Here is a 19,431-nt window from a genome sequence, read left to right on the forward strand (position 1 = left end):
ATTGGGTAAGTTGGAGTTCGACAAATTAAATCATTTAATAGATTTATTATTTTTACAGTTATGAGTCAGTGTGCTTTTACCTAGTATGAGGTTCTTGACCAGTTTGAGTTCATCCTCTTTCTTATATTCCAGCATTCCCTGGAAATCTTTCTCCCTGCGTGGGATGTTCACTGGATGAACAGGTTCGTCGGTCGTCTGTCCTGGAGACACATCCATCTGACCACCTACAATACACAGACAAACATCAACGCACATAAACATTCATCTTTGTGAATGTAAATCTGACAAGAGTCTGTAAACACCGCCTGTGACACGTACCTTCCAGATCATTGATCTTCTTTGCAAAAACTTTGAGCTGTTTCTTCAGTTTGCGGACGGTCTTGTCCTGTTTCTCTAGTTGCTCCATAAGATCCTGTCACCACAGAGATAGACATCATCATCATCAATCGCAGCAATGCTCACAACAAATGAGTCTCTTTTGCAGCAGAGTGAAAAACAGGGTTTAAGAGAGAATCGGGACAAAGCAGGTCAAACGAGCATCTCTGAATTCTGCAACAATCTGAAGATAACAGCTCTGGCTTTCATCTGTCCATGCAACTCATTAAGAGAGAATAAAAAGAGAAATAGTAACAAAGATGGGTGAATCTCACAAAGAAAAGTCACATTCCACCTTATCTTTAAGAGAAAAAAAAAAGCATATTTTGAAAATTATCATTTGGTTTTGACAGTTTGTGTAAGATTCACCCGGTTATTTAGCAAGAAACATATTAAAAAGTGTGCTGATTCACACTGCTGTGGGTTAAACACACAGTTAGAGTTCAACGCAGCTCAGATTCTGTGCAACACACACTAGTGTCAGTTAGTGCTCTGGTACATGCACGCACACACTCGTACACACTCAATCCTACATACAACCATCCTGCGTAACATGCTGATTCTGTAGGCTTTATACTCCTTTGGATCATCAGAGTGAAGTTCCTGTGAATGAAACATCTCCACATCAGATGAGCCCTCAAACACCTGGTGCAGGTGCACACTCATACCAAAATCACTGTGAGAACATCTGAAATCATTTATTAAGAATCACGCGAAACAAAAGAATGAGCAGCAGGATTCTCAACTGTCCTTCCAATGCAAATACCACTTTTGATTGATGTTTTTCCTATTGAAACAGGAGACTGGAGTAGGAGTTTGCTGCCTAATAAAAAAAAAAACCCACAGGCATCTATAATTTGCTACTTGCTACTGCGAACTAAAAATCACTAAATTTCTTGAAAATAATCACTATGGGTGAATGTCCTGCTGCAGTACTGCAGTGCATTCCATCATAAAATGAGCAGGGATGGCATCAACCACAACTGGACAAAAACGTGCAGGTAATTCTATTCTTAAAGCCCGTTCACCCCTGTTGAAAAATCCAGCATATGCTGTTAGGTATGTTTTGAAGCATGGCTGCTGGTTTGTGCTGGTTATGTGCTGGTCATGAGCAGGAGCTAGTTGCTTAGGACCAACTTAGGACCAGCTCATGACCAGCTAAGGACCAGCTTAATCCAGCTCAAACCAGCAGCCATGCTTCAAAACATACCTAACAGCATATGTTGGATTTTTCAACAGGGACAGCTAGACTCTTAACTATAACGATAACTATATTAGCACACACAGCAACAGACGATATCATCCTGTTTGTTTTAAGCGCAAGCAGCAATTGTGTCATCTGCCACTTTAAACAAGCTCTTTAAAATTGGAACTTTTCTGATCAATGTTTTGCTAGAAATCAGCTAGAAAAAAAAGTTCTGAAAGTGATTACCCCAATATCACTCCTTTATGTTGTTATCATTATAGTGTGGACTTCACAACTCTCATAGAATTAGTGTGATTATTCAACTGTAATGTTATAGTTATTTTTCTTGGTGTGAAAAGGCCTGTATTGTTGCTTAAATAAATAATTGACTAGTTTCAATTCAAAACACCCAAAAGTGCCTCAAGTATCACCATCAAAAAAAATGAGAGATAAATGGGAGATAAAAAAAATCAGAACCCTGTGTCAAAAATGTTGAATGTCAAAAAAATATATCTCAAATTATTCTGTAACAAAAGTAACAATTTTTAAAGTTTTGCCAGCTTAAAGGAGAAGCTCACTTCCAGAACAAAAATGTACAGATAATGTACTTACCCCCTTGTCATCGAAGTTGTTTGTCTCTTTCTTTCTTTAGTCGATAAGAAAATATGTTTTTTGAGAAAAAATCCAGAATTTTTCTCCAAACAGTGGACTATGGTGTCCTCGAGTTTGAACTTCCAAAATACAGTTTAAATCCAGCTTCAGAGCACTCTAAACGATCCCAGCCGAGGAAGAAGGGTCTTATCTAAAAAAAATTATAATTCACATACTTTTTAACCTTAAATGCTCGTCTTGTCTAACTCTGTGTGAACTTTTGTGTATTTCGGTTCAACACAGTTAGGGTATGTCGAAAAACTCTCATTTTTCTCAACTCATAAACGTCTCATTTTCGTAGCAGAAGTACCAACTCAGTGTTTACAAAGTGAACGTCCAAAGAATATCAAATGCCCTTTACAAAAAAAGGTAAAGCAGCGATGTAGGATGATTTTGAAGTTGGAGGAGAACATGAGATGGGAGTTTTTCAACATACCCTAACTGTCTTGACCCGGATTACACAGAGTTCACGCACACCTAGACAAGACGAGCATGTAAGGTTACATTTTTTTCCAGAAAAAAATTGTTTTGCTAGATAAGACCCTTCTTCCTCCTCAAACTTGCGGGGCACCATAGAAGTCCACTATATGGAGAATAATCCTGGAATGTTTTCCTCAAGAAACATCATTCTTTTCGACTGAAGAAAGAAAGACATGAACATCTTGGATGACAACAGGGTGAGTACTTTATCTGTAATTTTTTGTTCTGGAAGTGGACTTCTCCTTTAACACTCAAATCTTGAACCATCGCCAGAAATTAAGAAAATAAACCATTTTAGATTGTAAATAGCTTTCTGCTGAGGGCGAACATTCATGAACTCATTTTGTATATGGAAGTGGTTCTCAACCTTTTTTACATTTGGCCACATTAAGGACCAAGCACAAGGATGCATATCATTTTATCTTGAAATTACTGATTAATAATTAACAATGAAAAATAGGTGATAGCACTTAAACTGACAGTACAGTATTTATTAATGGGGCACCTAATGGTGTCAGCTGTAGGTTGAGAACCACTGCTACAGGGACGTGTTAGGAGAGTGTTTGTACGGACCAGGTTCTCGTTGGTGAGGCGCGTGATCTCGTGCTGTAGACTGGCCTCGATTCGGGCCTCTGGAGGAAGCTGCAGGTTCTGAGCTAACAGCTGCTGCTGACGGTTGTTCTCCTCTTTAACGCTCTGCAGTTCTCCACGCAAAACCTCCACCTCGTTCTCGTGAGACCGACGCTGAGCCTGCAACTGAGACTCCAACAACCTACACAGACAGAGGGAGCAAAAAACCACAATACAGGTCTTCATTAGAAGAGCTTTCGATTCTGCTTGGAGACAGAAGCGATATAGGAACAGTTCATCTGAAAATAAAAATTTGGTCATTATTTACTAACACTCATGTTATGTTGTAAGGAGTATTTTTTATGCAGCTCTTTTCCACACGAGAATATTACACCATAAAAACAGATAAAAACAGTTACTTTAGTATCTTCAATTGTCTTGAGGTGATTTAGAATATCACACAGTTGCACAGACTAGTTTTATGGTACTTCTGTGGTTTTGTAATTTTGTCATAACAGTGTGGAAGAACAAAAGGTTATTCGTAAATAATGGCCAACTTTTTATTTTTGAGTGAACCATTCCCAACTCTGGCTGAGAAACCTGCCCTTTGTTTTTAGCAGTGCAGCAGTATTTGCCTTTATAGCCTCTTTATGGCATTCAGAACTACATGCTGCTTTAAAATAACAGTTTTCCATCCTAATTTTGGTTAGTCCAGTATTAACACTACAAAGAGTGCTTTCTTGCAGGTTTCTACCCATGTTAAGGAGATCATTCTGCAGGCACTAGTTAAGTGTTTAGGGAAATATAAACAGCACACTGTTAGATGATTATGTCTTTAGAAAGCCGAAAGATCAAAACCAGTCTAAAAAACGGAGGATGGAGAGATGAGAAATCTGAACACTCAGACTCTCACACATTTCTACATGCTCTCATCTCTCTGTTCTTTAACCTGTTAGTTTCCTTTAACCCTTCATAAACCAGCCACAGTTCTCCATCCTCATTCAGCTTATGGTAGTCAGGGAAGGGGGATCTGATGGGGTGGAACAAAGAAAGAAATGGTAAGAATGAAAAAACAAGGACAAACGGAAACAAAAAAAAAAGACAAACACTGATGCGATTTGCATTTAGTGGATGCGTTTTACAGGTTTTTAAAAGGATTGTTCACCCAATACAGAATATATGTGAGGAACAGAACACAATTTAAGAAATGCAACAGATTTGAGAGCCACTGTATGGAGACTAGAAACATTAACACTTTCAATCTATTTATTACATAGAGCTATTTTTATGGCTTCAACAAAATGTAGTTTATACCTGACATATCTTTAAATACAGTTACATTTACCCATTGATAATTTTGCCTAGCCATATCTCATTATGTGTACAGTTTATAACACTTACATGAACATTCATGTTTAGAAATAAGTTGAAATGTACAATATGGACACACTGAAAGCATCTAAAAGTATTTTGCAAGTACACCTTTAGAGGCATTTATCTTTACACAGGGTTTCTGCAGGTTTTATGAGGGTAAATGTAAGACTTTTTAAAGACCTTTTTAAGACCAACTAAAGAAAATTGAAGGGAAAACAATACAGCAATATGTTCTCTAAGTATAGTTTGGGTTTTACTTTCACTTTCAAAAGCAGCAATTCAGTGTCAATTGTTTGTTTTCTTCACTTTCCTTTGGTTTGTAAAACCGTTGTGTGCAACTTACTTTCACTTTTAAATTACTGGCATTAATGTAACGCAAATAAGAAAGTTTGGAAGCACGGCATACACCTTAAAAAAAAAATTATACAGTTTAAATAAATAAATATCAGCAAACACTGTGGAACCAAATAAACATGAAACTTCCACTATCACCTTAGATAAACAGCAGAAGTCAACAGGCTTTTCAAAATGCAAAATATTTATATAAATATTTACTTTTGCATTTTGTTTTGAAACTCTTCCGCCATAGTCTTGTCTTTCTCACCTCTCTCTTCTTTTTAGTCAGCTCGACTCACTCTCTTCACGTGATAAATGAAATGTGATGTGACTTGTTCGGCACACTGCATTGAGCAGCCGTGTTCAGTTTTAACTGTATTGTCTCTTCACTAAAAATCAAAATGACAAGTTCTTCTTCGGGTGACTGACAGATGAAGCAGCACATACCGCCATCTACCATGTATTGTTTAATGAATATTGAGTGACCTAAGCCATGCAGCACAGAAATGACACTTTCGCTTCACTTTAAAATGAAACACACGAGGAACCAATCCCTCATGAAAATGAATACCATGATCATATAGAATTTAAGACTTGCTGCTCTGATTTAAGACTTTTTCAAGGCCTCAATTCATGGAAAAGCGATTTAAGACTTTTTTTAAGACCCACGGAAACCCTGTTTACAATTCCTTTCATTTTAAATAAAATACTTGTATAGTTAAACTTCACTAGTACATATTTTTGATATACCACAGTTTGAGAACTACTGCTTCAAGAAATTTCCTTTTGTGCTCCAATGGATGAAAAAAAGTCTTCTGGGACTGTGATGGCATTAGGGTGAGTAAATGATGAGAGAATTCACATTTTTGGGTGAACTGTTCCTTTAAGGGTCTCTGGTTTGGGTGAATATTAACATAGACTATTCTGATTAACTTACACATTTAGGACAAAAAACAAACAAATCTCTAATTAAAGAATGAAGTAAAACAGCAAAGGTGAAATGTAAACGCACACAAAATAAATGATGAAGATAAAATAAAATACGACAAAGATGACTGCAAGTGTAACAAACTATTTAAAATAAAAACAAATTTAATTTGCCATGTGTTCAACTGATTTAATTAGCAATTTGTCCGCTGTATATGAGTAATAAATGGCATCTAAAGCAGTCAGCCAGAAGCCATATTAAGTACATTCATTCATCACACTGAGTCACATGACCAAGCGTGGTTGTCACAGCCTGTTAAAAACTGCAAAGCCATTGCCTAAAGTAATCTAATATGCTGAATTTGTTGTTCTGCATTTGTTTGGCAGAATCAATAGAGCCAAACTCTTGCTACTCTCACTCAAATTTTTGTGAAGGCGGCTTGGCGTAGTCTCAGCCTCAGACACTTGCCCACAGACCACTACAGTACTGACAGTCTGATGCGTAATGCACACAAAACTCTACATTTTGCTGGCTTGTAGAATCATTTGTAAAGATTGCTGCTCTGGTGTATTACCGTGCTATAATCTATTCTAATCTATCGCCGTCCTGACTAAGGAAGTGGTGCCTGCAAAGTAGACTGACATTATGCTGAGACAGTGCCTTTGTATTAGAGGTCATGCCTGTATGTTTTCTCGTCTATGTATGGGCTCTGGAATGAGGCTGATTCGCCGCTCTGCTCTGAGCTGCACACACATGCAGTGAGAGCGGCCCATCATGCCCGTCCATCTGTTACCTCAACCTGCTCACAAGCTCGTTCACTTCAGTCGGTCTGCGTGTAAACCTGGGTGATCTGTGCAGGACAGAGATGAGCCATCAACAGACAGACACAGACAGACAGAGGGAGGGCTGATCCAAACAGGGAGACAGGGTAGGGAAAACACACAGGCTTGTACATGAGATTGTGAGAGTGATAAATCATCATTTCCTTGGTTGGAGATAGATGTGATACTACTGGGTCTGTGTGAGACACAGATAATAAAAACAAAGATCCAGAACAGAGGTTCTCAAACTAAGATGCATAGATAAACCTGAGTGGCCTGGTAGAGATTCAGCTTTATTGTGCCACAATGTAAAAAACTGAGACAGGCACATTTTTTATTTAAATGGGAATGATTTAGTTCAAGCCATGCAATCTGGTTTAAGCACAGCGTGAATAGGTTGTTTACATCCTGCCACATTAACATCTAGAATAGGGCTGTCACTAACGGTTATCTGTCAATTATTCTACGATTAATCGAGTAATCAGATAATTATAACACATTTTTTGTAGTAATAAAAATAGACCTAAGTGAACAATAGCTTTTAAATATAATAGCAACGAGGCAATAATAATTAGCTCAAATAAAGTATCAAAAGCAAGTAATCATATGGTTTTATTGAACAAAACTGTTAAAATACAAATAAACAATAAAGCTAACGTACATTACACATTATAACAAATGACTGCAGAGGGCGCCAACGGCGCTTTACTGTGTGATCTAATCCGTGTTCAATATTTACTCAACATTTAATTCTTAATCTTTAGTATTTGGCAATTTCTTTATGACAGAAATAGTACAGCCACTAATTTACTGAATGTGTGGACACTCAGAGTGAGGGTTTGAACTTTTATTTTGAAATCACAATGAACAGTTAGCATATTGAGAAAGATAATGATCTATTCTCATGCGTAGGTTTCTAAATGATTTACCTTACAAATCTAATGAAGTTGCATTCCCAGATGAACGTTATAATAAACACAAACTCACAAAAACATGCAGAGATAGAGTTTGAGACACTCCACACATGTAAATGATAACAGTTTGTGTAGCAGCGTTTACTGTGAGATGCACATACATAACCTACACGCATGTAAATAATTTAAGTGCGTATATTAAAACTGCATCACATATAGTTATTTAATTGAATTGTAGTGTTTGTGAATTCTTAATAGCATCATGCTTTATTATGAATTTCAAATACTTCTGTATTTTGCCAATTACTCAAGACGCAATTTGATTTTTTAAAATCAAATACTCAAACAGAATCAAGGAATTGTTGCAGCCCTAATCTGCCATTACACCATCACAACTGTGCTTATATAATTAATATATTAATATATTGTAATGGCTCCAAATGTCATGCATCCAGTCATCTTCATATGATCTATTATGAATCTATTATGATTTAGAATTTCCTGAAACTAAATCCTATCTAATTTTACTTTTTTGTTCTGGTAACACTTTTGACTATGGAACACTATTCACTACTAATTAGTGGCTTGCATACTGGCTATTTATTAGTACTTATTAAGCACATATTAACGGTTTATTCTGCATGGCGATATTCTACATCCCTTAAAGCTACTCATTACCTAAACATAACTACTGCGACAACTCACTTTAAATCAGCAGTAATTAGAAGTTTACTGAGGGAAAACTCTTAGTTAATAGTGAATACATGTTTCCTATGTAAGCTCTTTAATTTTCACAGCTCTAATGGTTTGCACAAAAAAATAAGCAACACAACTGTTTTCAACATTAATAATGATCAGAAATGTTTCTTGAGCAGCAAATCAGCATATTAGAATGATTTCTGAAGGATCATGTGACACTTAGGAACGCAGTTGAATTTTTTTTTAAATCACATGATTAAATTAAATTTTAAATATTTTAAATGGTTACAATCATTCACAATATTACTATTTTCCACTGTATTTTTAATCAAATAATTGTGTGCAGTTTCAAAAATGAAAAATCTTACCAATCCCAAACTTTCAAAAGGTAGTGTATAAAACATGTCAAGGTTGAATTTCTAATGAAAGTAAATATGTTGTGATATATCGCAAGTATTAGCCCTCTGGGGAATGCAAGTTTAAGAACCTCTGTTGTAAAACTTGAAGACAGGGGGGACAGAGGACATCACACAACACATATATATGAGTGGATCTCAAATTCTGTAATGGATGCCATGTTTTGTGATTCAGCACGTGACTGACTGACAGTGAAAGAATGTAAAGAGAAGTAATGTACCTGTTGGTCTCTTTAAGGCCCATGTAGGCCTGGGAGATCTCCTTGGCATCAGTCAGCTTCTGCACATCCTCAATGTACGGCAAAGGTTCAGTCATGGTCTCCTAAATACACACAGGAGATTCACATTCACATGCAGCACTTCACTTCATTCTCAATTAATAAAAGTGACATTTGGATACAAAAATGTGTATGTGTTCTGCATTGAAACTTTAAAGTTAATGTTAGCACAGTGTTTGTTTTTGTATTTATTTGTCCTCAGAGAGGAAATTTATCTTCACAGAAGGTGCGTATATAACACAAGAACAACTACACATTATATACAAACTTATCACAATACGTTCACAAGCACTCACATTCAAAAAAAACAAAAAACAAAGAATAAACATGAATGACTTGCATGCTTTATACTACTCTTAGCAAGTTCATTTCAAAGTAATTCCTAAACACAGAACAACAAAACAGCATTTTAAAGGCCAAAACAGAGGAGAAGTGAAATGATCGTTCTGCTGTCTGACCAACATACCTTCTCATCCTGATATGAGTGCAATATAGGATGAAAGGAGAGATGAAGTTAGAGAGGTTAACAAGACTTGTGAAGAGAATAATGTTAGTGACAGATATAAACGCACAGAAACTGAGGTGTCTACATAGAAACATCTGGAAATCCTGATGTGTTTTATGTAGTAATGAAAGGTTTTGTTCCTGACCTTGTGTTGCATGGCCTCTTTCTGACTGACGAGTTGAGAGCGCAGTATGAGCACCTCCTCCTTCCGCACCTCCAGCTCCTCGTTGGAGGAGTTCAGCTGATCCAGCAGGACCGTGTACGCAGGAGAACCCGGAGCGGCGGAACCGGCCTCAGCGCTGCCTCTCAGAGACTGACGCATCTCATTCAAATGATGCTTCAGCTTCTTATTCTCTGACTCCAACTCCTGACGCTGAAGACACAAAAGAGATTAACATACTGTTTTATCTTCTTCATTAATTCTAGCTCTATGGTAGCAGACAAACTTCTAGGTGCTCCAACACCTGTGTGCTTGGAGAGATTTCAGTGAGTTTGCAAGCACAAAAGCGACCACTGCTTTTCCAATAACTCACTTAATTCTAAAGACTGCAAACTGAAGAGGTTTGCAACAGTGAAACTGAAGGAGAACATAGTGTGTGTAAGAGAGTGTGTGTGTGTTTACCTTGAGAGATTCATACTCCAGCTCAGCGCTACGAGCTTTCTTATGTTCCTCATCATCCTGGTCAACAAGAAAAGACATTATCAATTACAGTAACAACATAGTGTGTATTATATATATTTATACAACAGTTCTTTTTGGTCCTCGAATCTGATTCCAACAGCCATTTCACCATTTGTATCACTCCACTTGCCGAAGTTGCCATATATCTCACTGCTAATGTCATAGCGGACACCCAAATCCACTATAATGTTAAAAATAATACTGTTTTTGTGTCTCAAAATGTAGTTTTAAGAGCTTTTTAGGCTAGAATGTACTTGTTTGGACTTCAAATATGCGGTTTGTTAATAAAGACAATGTCTATTTGAAAATTTGCATCTACGTTTTCGGAGATCCAGGGTGTCAGTGGTCATTCAGCACTCATGAATCTGCCCGAGAGTGCCTTACCTCAGCCAGAGCTTCTGAAAATTACCGCTGGCTCTGATGTCTCTGTATTGGTTACACATGAGATTAATTTAGTTTTGGGTAAATCTAACAGGCAACCTTAGGTCTGAGCAAATAATTTTGGCAAAATCTCTTTATGTTTATGTAAATTCAGTGCTGTATATCAGAGTGATGCCTGTGTACTTTTGACTTAATTGCCTTGCAACTTTTATGATGGCTGTTGTTGTTTACTAAATATTATTATTAAATAATTAATATTTTATAAAAAAAATAGTAGTATTTAGTATTAGAAAACAGTGTGTATTTTCTTTTCATTATTCCATGCATTTACACTGCACTTACAAATTGAATAAATATTATGATATAAATGTTTTAAATATAAAATTTAGAAGAGAGAAATATGATATGATAAAAAAATTAAATGACACTTTTAAATGCAAGCCACTGTCTTAATGACTGAGTCGTTGAGTCATTTATTCAATCGATTCGTTCAAAACAGCTGATTCATTCAAAAACGAAGTAGGAAACAGTTCTTATGAATGGGCCAGTGAATCATTGATTCAAAAACGCATTCAAAAATTCATTCAGTACCAAAACACTGCAGTGTGCAGAGAGGCACAACATGGATTTGCTTAGATGTTAGAACTAGAGCAAAAAGACAATATTTTCTCTACGATTTAAATCACTTAATACTAATTTTTTATTGAATTGTTGTCCTGACACTTAGTAAAGTCTGCCACTGACCATGCGAAATGCTAACCATGCATATAATTGATCTAAATGCGTGCGTGTGTCCTAGAAAGTCTGTGATTTGTTGCTACAGTAACAATAACCTAATTTTGACAGATTATGAGATAGATATTATGAAGTTGCAGTGGCATTTTGCCATTTAAGTGCTGGTTTAATAGAAATGATTTTATGTGTAAAGAAGCTCTTGATACACACAAGAAATGGTAATAAAAACATTCAGCCTTACCCTTAGCCCACCGCTAGTAGTTCTGCACAAAAGAGGGCTTTTAAATACATTCCTTTGTTATTTTGCTTATGTATTTACACACTTGTGCCATCAAACTGTTGAATAAAGGCAATATTCAACGAGTAGATGTGAGGTATGGCTGTATATTGGCACGCTGTGATTACCTACAGCCCAATCACAGCCGTGCTGATATACAGCCATATCTCACATCTACTCGTATGATATTGCTTATATATATATAATACATCTCTCTATATATCTGAGATGCACTGAAATTCTCTGCTGATACCGATAGATGATTATTCAGAATGATATCGGCCGATACCGATAGTTTGATTTTCTTAAGGGGAAAACGATGCTGTTAACTACACAGTACCCTATCATTTGCAGGACTCCATGCATGAAGTGGGCGCATTTGTGACAATTTTTTGAGAATGTGCAAGTTAAAATTTGACCTGGTCACATTTATGCCAGTGCATGGTCTGCACTGCACCAAAACGTCTGCTCTGCTCCATGCATAAAGCGCGCTGCAGAGCCGTGACACAGTGCAGCACAAGTAAGATTTCTGATCAGGTGAAAAGACTGAGACAGGTGCGTTCAATGCGAGCGCTTCGGGAGCAGAGCCTGGTTTATACTCGTCATGTCAGCATGAGCGCCAAAAATGACGCGAATACTGTGGAAATGATGGCGGATGGAACAGAGAATATGGTTGGGTTTGTCTTTGCTGTCTATGTCATGTTACGCTATGGAGGCTTTCTTTAAATGTTCTTTATTTATTTGATTCCTCAGTGTTTGCAAAGCGTTCTGGTTTAGCCTATGCCACGCCTCGTCTTATTCGTTTATGTCAATTAACATTATATAACCTAAGTTAGTTTGTAGCCTACTGCTTGGATTGTTGTTGTGCTTTTTAATTAAGAGTAACAATGAATCCATCTTTCAAGCATTTGTTTTAGTTTTAAACAATGAATAGATGTAAGCAAACAGACAATTATCTTTTCTTGTAAAAAGTGACAAGGTTGTGAATCCAAAAAATGCTGGCTTGAACTATGGGTGAATCATCTGGTCAAATAGAGCCTGCTTTAATGTTGCTATTTTTAACAGTTAATGCCTTATTGTCACGTTAATTTCAACAGAGATTTTCTTCACTCACAGTATGAGTTGCAGTCTGACATGTTTTTCCGCCATCTTTTGATTGACAGGATATCGGCCCTGATTATTGGCTGATTTTAAACAGTTGGCTGATGGCCGATAGTGAAATAAATTGCTTTTATTGGCTGATACCGAGTGTTGGCCAATACATTGGTGCATCTCTAATATATATTATATATATTATATGAGTTAATAAAATACGTTAAGGTTTTTTTGTTGTTGTTTTTTTACTGTGTTTTTACGTTTCACCCGTGAAACTTTAACCACTGGTTTCACAGACAAAGCTTAAGTTTAGTAAATGTAAATATAAATGTGTGTGTGTGTATACCCTAGCTCTAGCCCGCTGAAACTGCTCTTCTCTCCGATCCAGCTCGTTCTGCAGTGACTGTTTTTCTTGCTCTAGTTCGGATACTCTCTTCTGCAACTTTAGGAACAGGGACATGTCCAGGATTGACTTGGAAACATCCTGGAGAGAAAATAACACACCCCATAATTACACATGCAGTATGTGCCATTGTATGTTTCTTTTTTAATTCATAAGACCTTTAAAACAGTCAAATCACATTCTGCTCTCACCTCCCCTCCGCGGGTCCCTTCCTCGGACTCGGCAAACTCTGAATTGTAGGTGCATTCTGATTCGTTGCTGCTGTGTGTGGAGTCTGTGCGCCTGTGACCAGGTTTTGGAACATTCTAGAAGAAAGAAAAAGGATCCTTCAGAAGACTGGAGCGTACAGGATCTGACCCTAATCCAGCTTAATGATTCAGGGCTTTCTTAAGGACCACTAGTTGTAGTTCATGCAGACAAGCCATCAATTAGTTGATTTTGAAAATTAAGTTTTGAAATGCAGCACTGAAGTTTACTCACTACAGCAAGTGTGATCTCCTCTTTCAAATCGTCGTATTTCTCCTCTAGTCGCAGGTGTTCGGTGAGGAGGTTCTGGTAGCGAGAGCGTTCCTCGTTTAAATCGTTTTCTAACTGCTGCGTTTCCTCCTTCAGTGCCCTCTGCATTTTCTCTGTAAAGCACACACATACACGTTTACACGTACACCACTGACACACATTCCCACAGAATAGTCAACAAATATTGAATTACACAATCATCTGACTCATGATGTTGACACTGCAACAGGACAGAGAAGAGTATTACGTTTAGGAAACACACCAAGAAATGACAGACAATGTTTATAAAGGATTTGGATTTGTTTTTCTGTTTAGACTAGGAATAGTCAGAATAGCATCAGACCGGTCCATACATTTACAATATATATCAACATACGGAATCTTGCGATAGTGTACTGTTTAGCTATACATGTTCAATTCAATTCAGTTCAATTCAAATTTATTTGTATAGCGTACAGGCCTATGACACAAGCTTAAATGTGATTTTAAACAACAGTTCAGTAAATAAGAAGTTGATGTGTTATATTTTAAACACTATATTGTGTGCTTTTGCTCAATTTTGCAGAGAACATATTGCCTTTGAAGCCACAGCAGAATTGTTGCATGTCTCAGAGCAACACAGCAGTGTTTAGTTTCTGAATGAATCTGTGTTTTGAACGAATCATGTGAATCAATGACTCAAAGGCCCATTTACAAACAGAGCCGTTTACTTCATTCCTGAATGAATCAGCCGTTTGAACGAATCGAATGAATGAATGACTCACATAGACATTTACCGCCACCTGTTGGCAGATTATGTTTCTTATTTAGAGTACCAGTTCATTAAAAAAAATTATAATAATAAAAAAAAACATTAAAGGGATAGTTCACCCCAAAAAAATTAATTCTGTCATCATTTACACACCCTCAATGCATTTCAAATCTTTCTTTAGTAGAACATAAAAGAAGGTATTCTGAAGCTGTTTTAATTACCAATGACTTTCATTATATGAACAAAAATGACTGACATGTTTCTCAAATGATCTTCTTTTAAGTTCCATAGTTTACGTTAGGCCGTAATAAATGTTATGCTGAATCAAATCAAATATTTCTTTCTAAAGCAATTTGTAATGTCTACTTTCTCATTTAACACAAAAATAGCTTTAAATAATCTGTTGTGGGTATTTTCACAGCCAAATTTATTTTGCAATTAATTAGATTGATTAATCGACACATCATGTAATGAATTAGATTAAAAAGTTTAATCGACTGACAGCCCTAGTAAAACATACGACAGTGATATATAATTCTACATCAAAAGAGCAAAAAAAAAACCTGACCCTATTAGAATGACAGAAGGTTTTGCTTTACCTGTCCACTGCTGGCCCTGTTCCTGGATCAGTCGGTTCAGGTCGTTTTTCTCGTTCTTCAGCAGGTGGTTTTGCTCCTTCAGTTCTGCGATCATCTGTCACAAACATGACACAATCAGCATGACAGCTTAGTCTTTAAAAGAAAAATAAAAAAGAAGCTACAGTGTTTACGTCACAGACGCAAGTATTGAACCACAAACATTGTGTTAACCGCTGAGAAATACTCATTATTGTGATTATTGAGGTTTTGCGAATCATTCTAGTCTAGTCTTCTACCACCCTAAAACTAAAACTACATCTAACATCTGTGCTGAGCACTAGTCTCTATCTCTCTCACCTGTGTGAATGAACAGATCTCTTCTCTTCCCGGGGTTAAAGCAGTGTGCAGGTCTCTCTAACCCCTGAATATGGAGACACAGAGTATATCTGTGTCTTTAGAGGGCTTTACAATCTACGGGATCTAAAAGCAGGGGACTGTGGGTAACCTACGAGTCTAGCTACACTTTTTGGGGGATCTGAATTTGCTAATAATTTTGCAAATTAGTATGTGAGAACTTTGGGACATTGAAACCATGAATGTAGCGAGGTACCATCTGAATAATCTACTTTTTGATTCAGTTGACATGAGCCATTCAAATGAACTGAAGTTCTGGAAGTAACGAATCAGTTTCATGAATCAGTTCACTGAAATGAGCCGTTCAAATGAACCCTCTCTAAAGGACGACTCATATGCATCGGTGAATCAGTTTTGCGAATCAGTTTGCTGTCTGAATGAACTGACCTTGAGAAACATAATTAGGCGATGACTCAATGCATCAATGAATCACTTCATTTTTTTAGATGATACAAACAAACTGATTTGTGAAAGTGACTCACCCTCAGCCAGTGCACACAACTACTGTACATATCTGAACTAACAGCACCTGTTCCATCTCGTCCTGGTAGGTCTGTGCCCAGTCCTCGATGGCTTTCTTCTCCTTCTGTGTGTTCTGCAGATCTTTGCGCAGTCGCTCCAGCTCCTCCAGAAGAGATGTGACTTTGTTGGCGTTGTTTTTGGCGTCCTCCTCTGCCCCTCGCAGACGCGTCAACTCCACACGCAGACGCTCGGACTCCGTAGCGTGGCTGACCTCCAGGGTGTTCAAACGCTCGCTGAGTACACGGTTCTCCTTGTTCTAGAATGAAACCAAACAAACTTTTTAGGCTTAACCCTAAAAAGCCCAGTGTATCATATTTGATGCATGAATTTAAAAAAAGCTTAAAAATAATCAACATGATCAAAACTTTGCTGAAAAACATACTCTCCGCACTCTGATTGATAGTTCATTCTTTTTCAGTATGTAAAAGTCCTTTTAGTACACTTATTAAAAAAAAGAAAAGTCCACCTTCAGGTCATGGCACACACGTCTTTTTGCTGTGAATTTTTTAATGACTTTTATGAAGTAAACATAAGAATAACTTTAACATTTTTTGTAATGTTTAAAGATGAACATTTCCTAAACTGAAGCAACTTAGTTTACTTCATTATCCATGAAGAATTGTTAAAATGTGAGTATCAATTATGATATAGCAGACTCTTGAGTAACATTTATTTGTACATCTCTCAATCATCACTGTATTGCATTGCATTATATGTTTTGCCTCCAAAACTACAGAGCTTTGATTACAAAACTAAACATTTCAATATTAAGCATTTAAATATTTTATCTTACTAAGACATAATATTGTAAAATACAGACTAACAACTGAACTAACAACCAGATATTCATCCTACCTTTGTCCGAATACATAAAAAACGTGATCAAATTACATATTTTTGCTCAGTCTGGGCATTTAAATAAAGTTAAAGATATTTTTCCTCCTTGAGTGTGAGCTCTATATTCTCAATATATCATACCGTTTGAGCCATAAAAGTCTGATGTATCAAAACATAAAACACATGCATTTTTTTATTACATATTTAAAAATATTTTGTGTAAAGTTGCAATAAACTGTTTCATTTTTAACATACTATGAAAGCAATTTCCTGCCAAATGTACTACAGGCACGGATTAAAAAAAAAAAACAAGCATGATTTTTTTTTTTTTTTTTTTTGTTTTTTTTTTTTTGTTTTTAAACGCAAGTAAAGTCCATCTGGAGAGTTTTGGAGACTCTAGATGGTGACTCTTTTGTGGAATTGATTGCATTGAAAGTATATGTACAAATATGTTAAGGCTGTATTTTTTATTTTATTTTACTTTATTTTATTTTATTATTATTATTACTGTTAATTTTTTATTATTTTTTAATAATAGTATTGAGTAGGGCTGTGACGAGATCCCGTCACTTGTTTGACTATTCCAATAGTCAAACAAGTCTTAATAAAGTAAGACACTGACTCCTTCATTGAATGTTTTTTTTTTTTTTTTTTTGTTTAAATGAATATATGTTTTTAAAAGACTTAAGCAATGAACAGTTTGTCAGAGCCACTAGTAAATTGTTATTTTGTTTAGTTTTCTAATCTTTTTTCTCCAGAATCGTGAGAGAATCGTAGTCTCCAATTTATTAAAAACAACTAGGATTCTCAATTTATCCAGAATCATGAAGCTTTTGTTTAAATGTTGTTTATTACTACTCATTAAAATGGAAGTTTAATTTCATAAAGTTCAAAATTTTATTCAATTTCAGTTGAATAAAAGACTATTTTCCCTAAAAGTTTAAAAAATCTCATCTCGTCTCGTTCTCGTGAACCTAGTCTCGTGTCTCGTCTCGTCTCGTGGGATAAGTGTCTTGTCACACCCCTAGTATGGAGTCATTGTTGAGTTAATTTATGTATTATTTATTCAGTTCTACTGAAAAATTGAACTGTTGTATGGCAATCTTTAAAATTAAAAAATGTTGTTTAAAAAAAACATAAGTAAAAATATATTGTACAAAATTTAAAAATGAAACCAACATTTTCAGAATAGCAAACAATGGTCACGGATCGAAAAATAATAAGCATGAATCAAAAGTTTATATGCTTTTAAAATTACATTGCACAACTTTGAAATATTGCACAATTCTCCGACTTGCACACACAATCATGTTTTCCTTGGATATATTTCTCTTTTTTCTGCTCTCAAACATTTTCTGCTCATATTTTTTATTTTTTGTAAGCTTACGCTGTTTTTCTCTTCACTCTTGTTTCCACATTCTGCACTTGCTTTTGTAAATGTAAATCAGGACGGGTATTATTATGTCACGATATTTAATATGTAGAGGGTTAATTAATTTTTAGTGTTGAGAATTACAGTAATTTAACTTTAGTAAGTTTATCCAAATATTTCTTACACATAACATTTTTTGGTTTGTTTGTTTAGCATTTTTCAAAAAAAAAAAAAAAGCATGTTCCTTTTAAAATTCCTTTTTTTAAAAATAGATGCAGACTTTTGACCCCCCTGTACAAAACCTTTGAACTTGCATTAAATCTATATTGTACTTTTTCAACATACAGCAATAAAAGCTACATACACAGACACTCAGACAAAGATTCTCCAAAAAGGAAGCCCAGATCTAGATGATGTGATCACGCCTCACTGACTAATTTTAAAGGAACTAAAGTTAACACTGACATCTCCACACGAAAGTGTGCTTGCAACCTGTTTCTCTTCCATACCCTGATGTCTTTTTGACTGAATAATGATATTCAATGAACTAGGCTGGGATTTGATTGTGAAAAATAGTATCTACTGTACATGACAGCTAGGATGGAAGAAAGATTAGAGTAAGCACTTAATTTTTTATGCATGATAACGAATACAAACTTCTTAAAGAATTATGTGCACAGGAGGACCAGGAGCGACTATTATGATTTCATACGGACTGAAGTTTTTAATGAGGTAAATAAGCCACAGCGTCTGGGTGTGAAGTGCGGTACCTGGTCGTCTATCCTGCGCTGCAGCTGCATGATCTTGTTCTCCATGCCGATGTTGAGTTTCTTGAAGTGCTCCACCGAACGAGCCTCGATCTTGAGTTTCTTGAGTTCTCTCTTGGCTCGCATACGGCGGACGCAGCACTGCAGGTACACGATGGCTTCGATCGTCCGCTTGTACCACTGCCGCGCCAACCAGCCGCGCACCATCTTCTGAATGAGGATGGCCTTGTGCTCACGCAGAAGCTAAACAAACAAACAACAACACATGATGAGCACAAAAAAATCCCAAAAATGCACACAAGAGTTAAGAAGAATGTAATGCAAAGTAGAGATCAGTCCAGTGAAATTTTCTCTCAAATCGCTTTTCTCTCTCACACCTTCTGCCTTTTTAATTTGCAGATATTACACATCCTGACTCGATAATCCACTGCTGATCAACAGAGCTCGGACGGCATGAAGAGAGAGGAGAGAGACAGTAGAGTAATAATACAGCCGCAGCTGCTGTGGTCCATCAGTGGGACAGTCCCGACACTGGAACAACCTGCTCACTGTGAGATCACATGGCCAA

General features: G+C 36.4%; 1 protein-coding gene across 5 annotated transcripts in view; it reads right to left on the reverse strand.

The window, feature by feature from the left end:
• myo5aa (myosin VAa) overlaps nt 1-19,431 on the reverse strand; it is an 83,413-nt gene that overhangs the window by 10,303 nt on the left and 53,679 nt on the right. For 2 of the 5 annotated variants that reach the window (XM_051134842.1, XM_051134841.1), the window contains exons 21-35: nt 18,867-19,106; nt 15,895-16,143; nt 14,973-15,066; nt 13,587-13,735; nt 13,298-13,411; nt 13,050-13,187; nt 10,156-10,212; nt 9,679-9,906; nt 8,972-9,072; nt 6,694-6,750; nt 4,212-4,292; nt 3,266-3,464; nt 913-978; nt 319-412; nt 81-224 (exon numbers count right to left, since the gene is read on the reverse strand). In XM_051134842.1, coding sequence (XP_050990799.1) covers nt 81-224; nt 319-412; nt 913-978; nt 3,266-3,464; nt 4,212-4,292; nt 6,694-6,750; nt 8,972-9,072; nt 9,679-9,906; nt 10,156-10,212; nt 13,050-13,187; nt 13,298-13,411; nt 13,587-13,735; nt 14,973-15,066; nt 15,895-16,143; nt 18,867-19,106 — 2,011 coding nt within the window. The remainder of the gene's footprint in view (nt 1-80; nt 225-318; nt 413-912; nt 979-3,265; nt 3,465-4,211; nt 4,293-6,693; nt 6,751-8,971; nt 9,073-9,678; nt 9,907-10,155; nt 10,213-13,049; nt 13,188-13,297; nt 13,412-13,586; nt 13,736-14,972; nt 15,067-15,894; nt 16,144-18,866; nt 19,107-19,431) is intronic. The other 3 variants (XM_051134843.1, XM_051134844.1, XM_051134845.1) reach the window with 3 other exon arrangements.

The sequence above is a fragment of the Labeo rohita genome, chromosome 18, assembly GCF_022985175.1.
Source record: "Labeo rohita strain BAU-BD-2019 chromosome 18, IGBB_LRoh.1.0, whole genome shotgun sequence".
Classification (NCBI taxonomy): domain Eukaryota; kingdom Metazoa; phylum Chordata; class Actinopteri; order Cypriniformes; family Cyprinidae; genus Labeo; species Labeo rohita.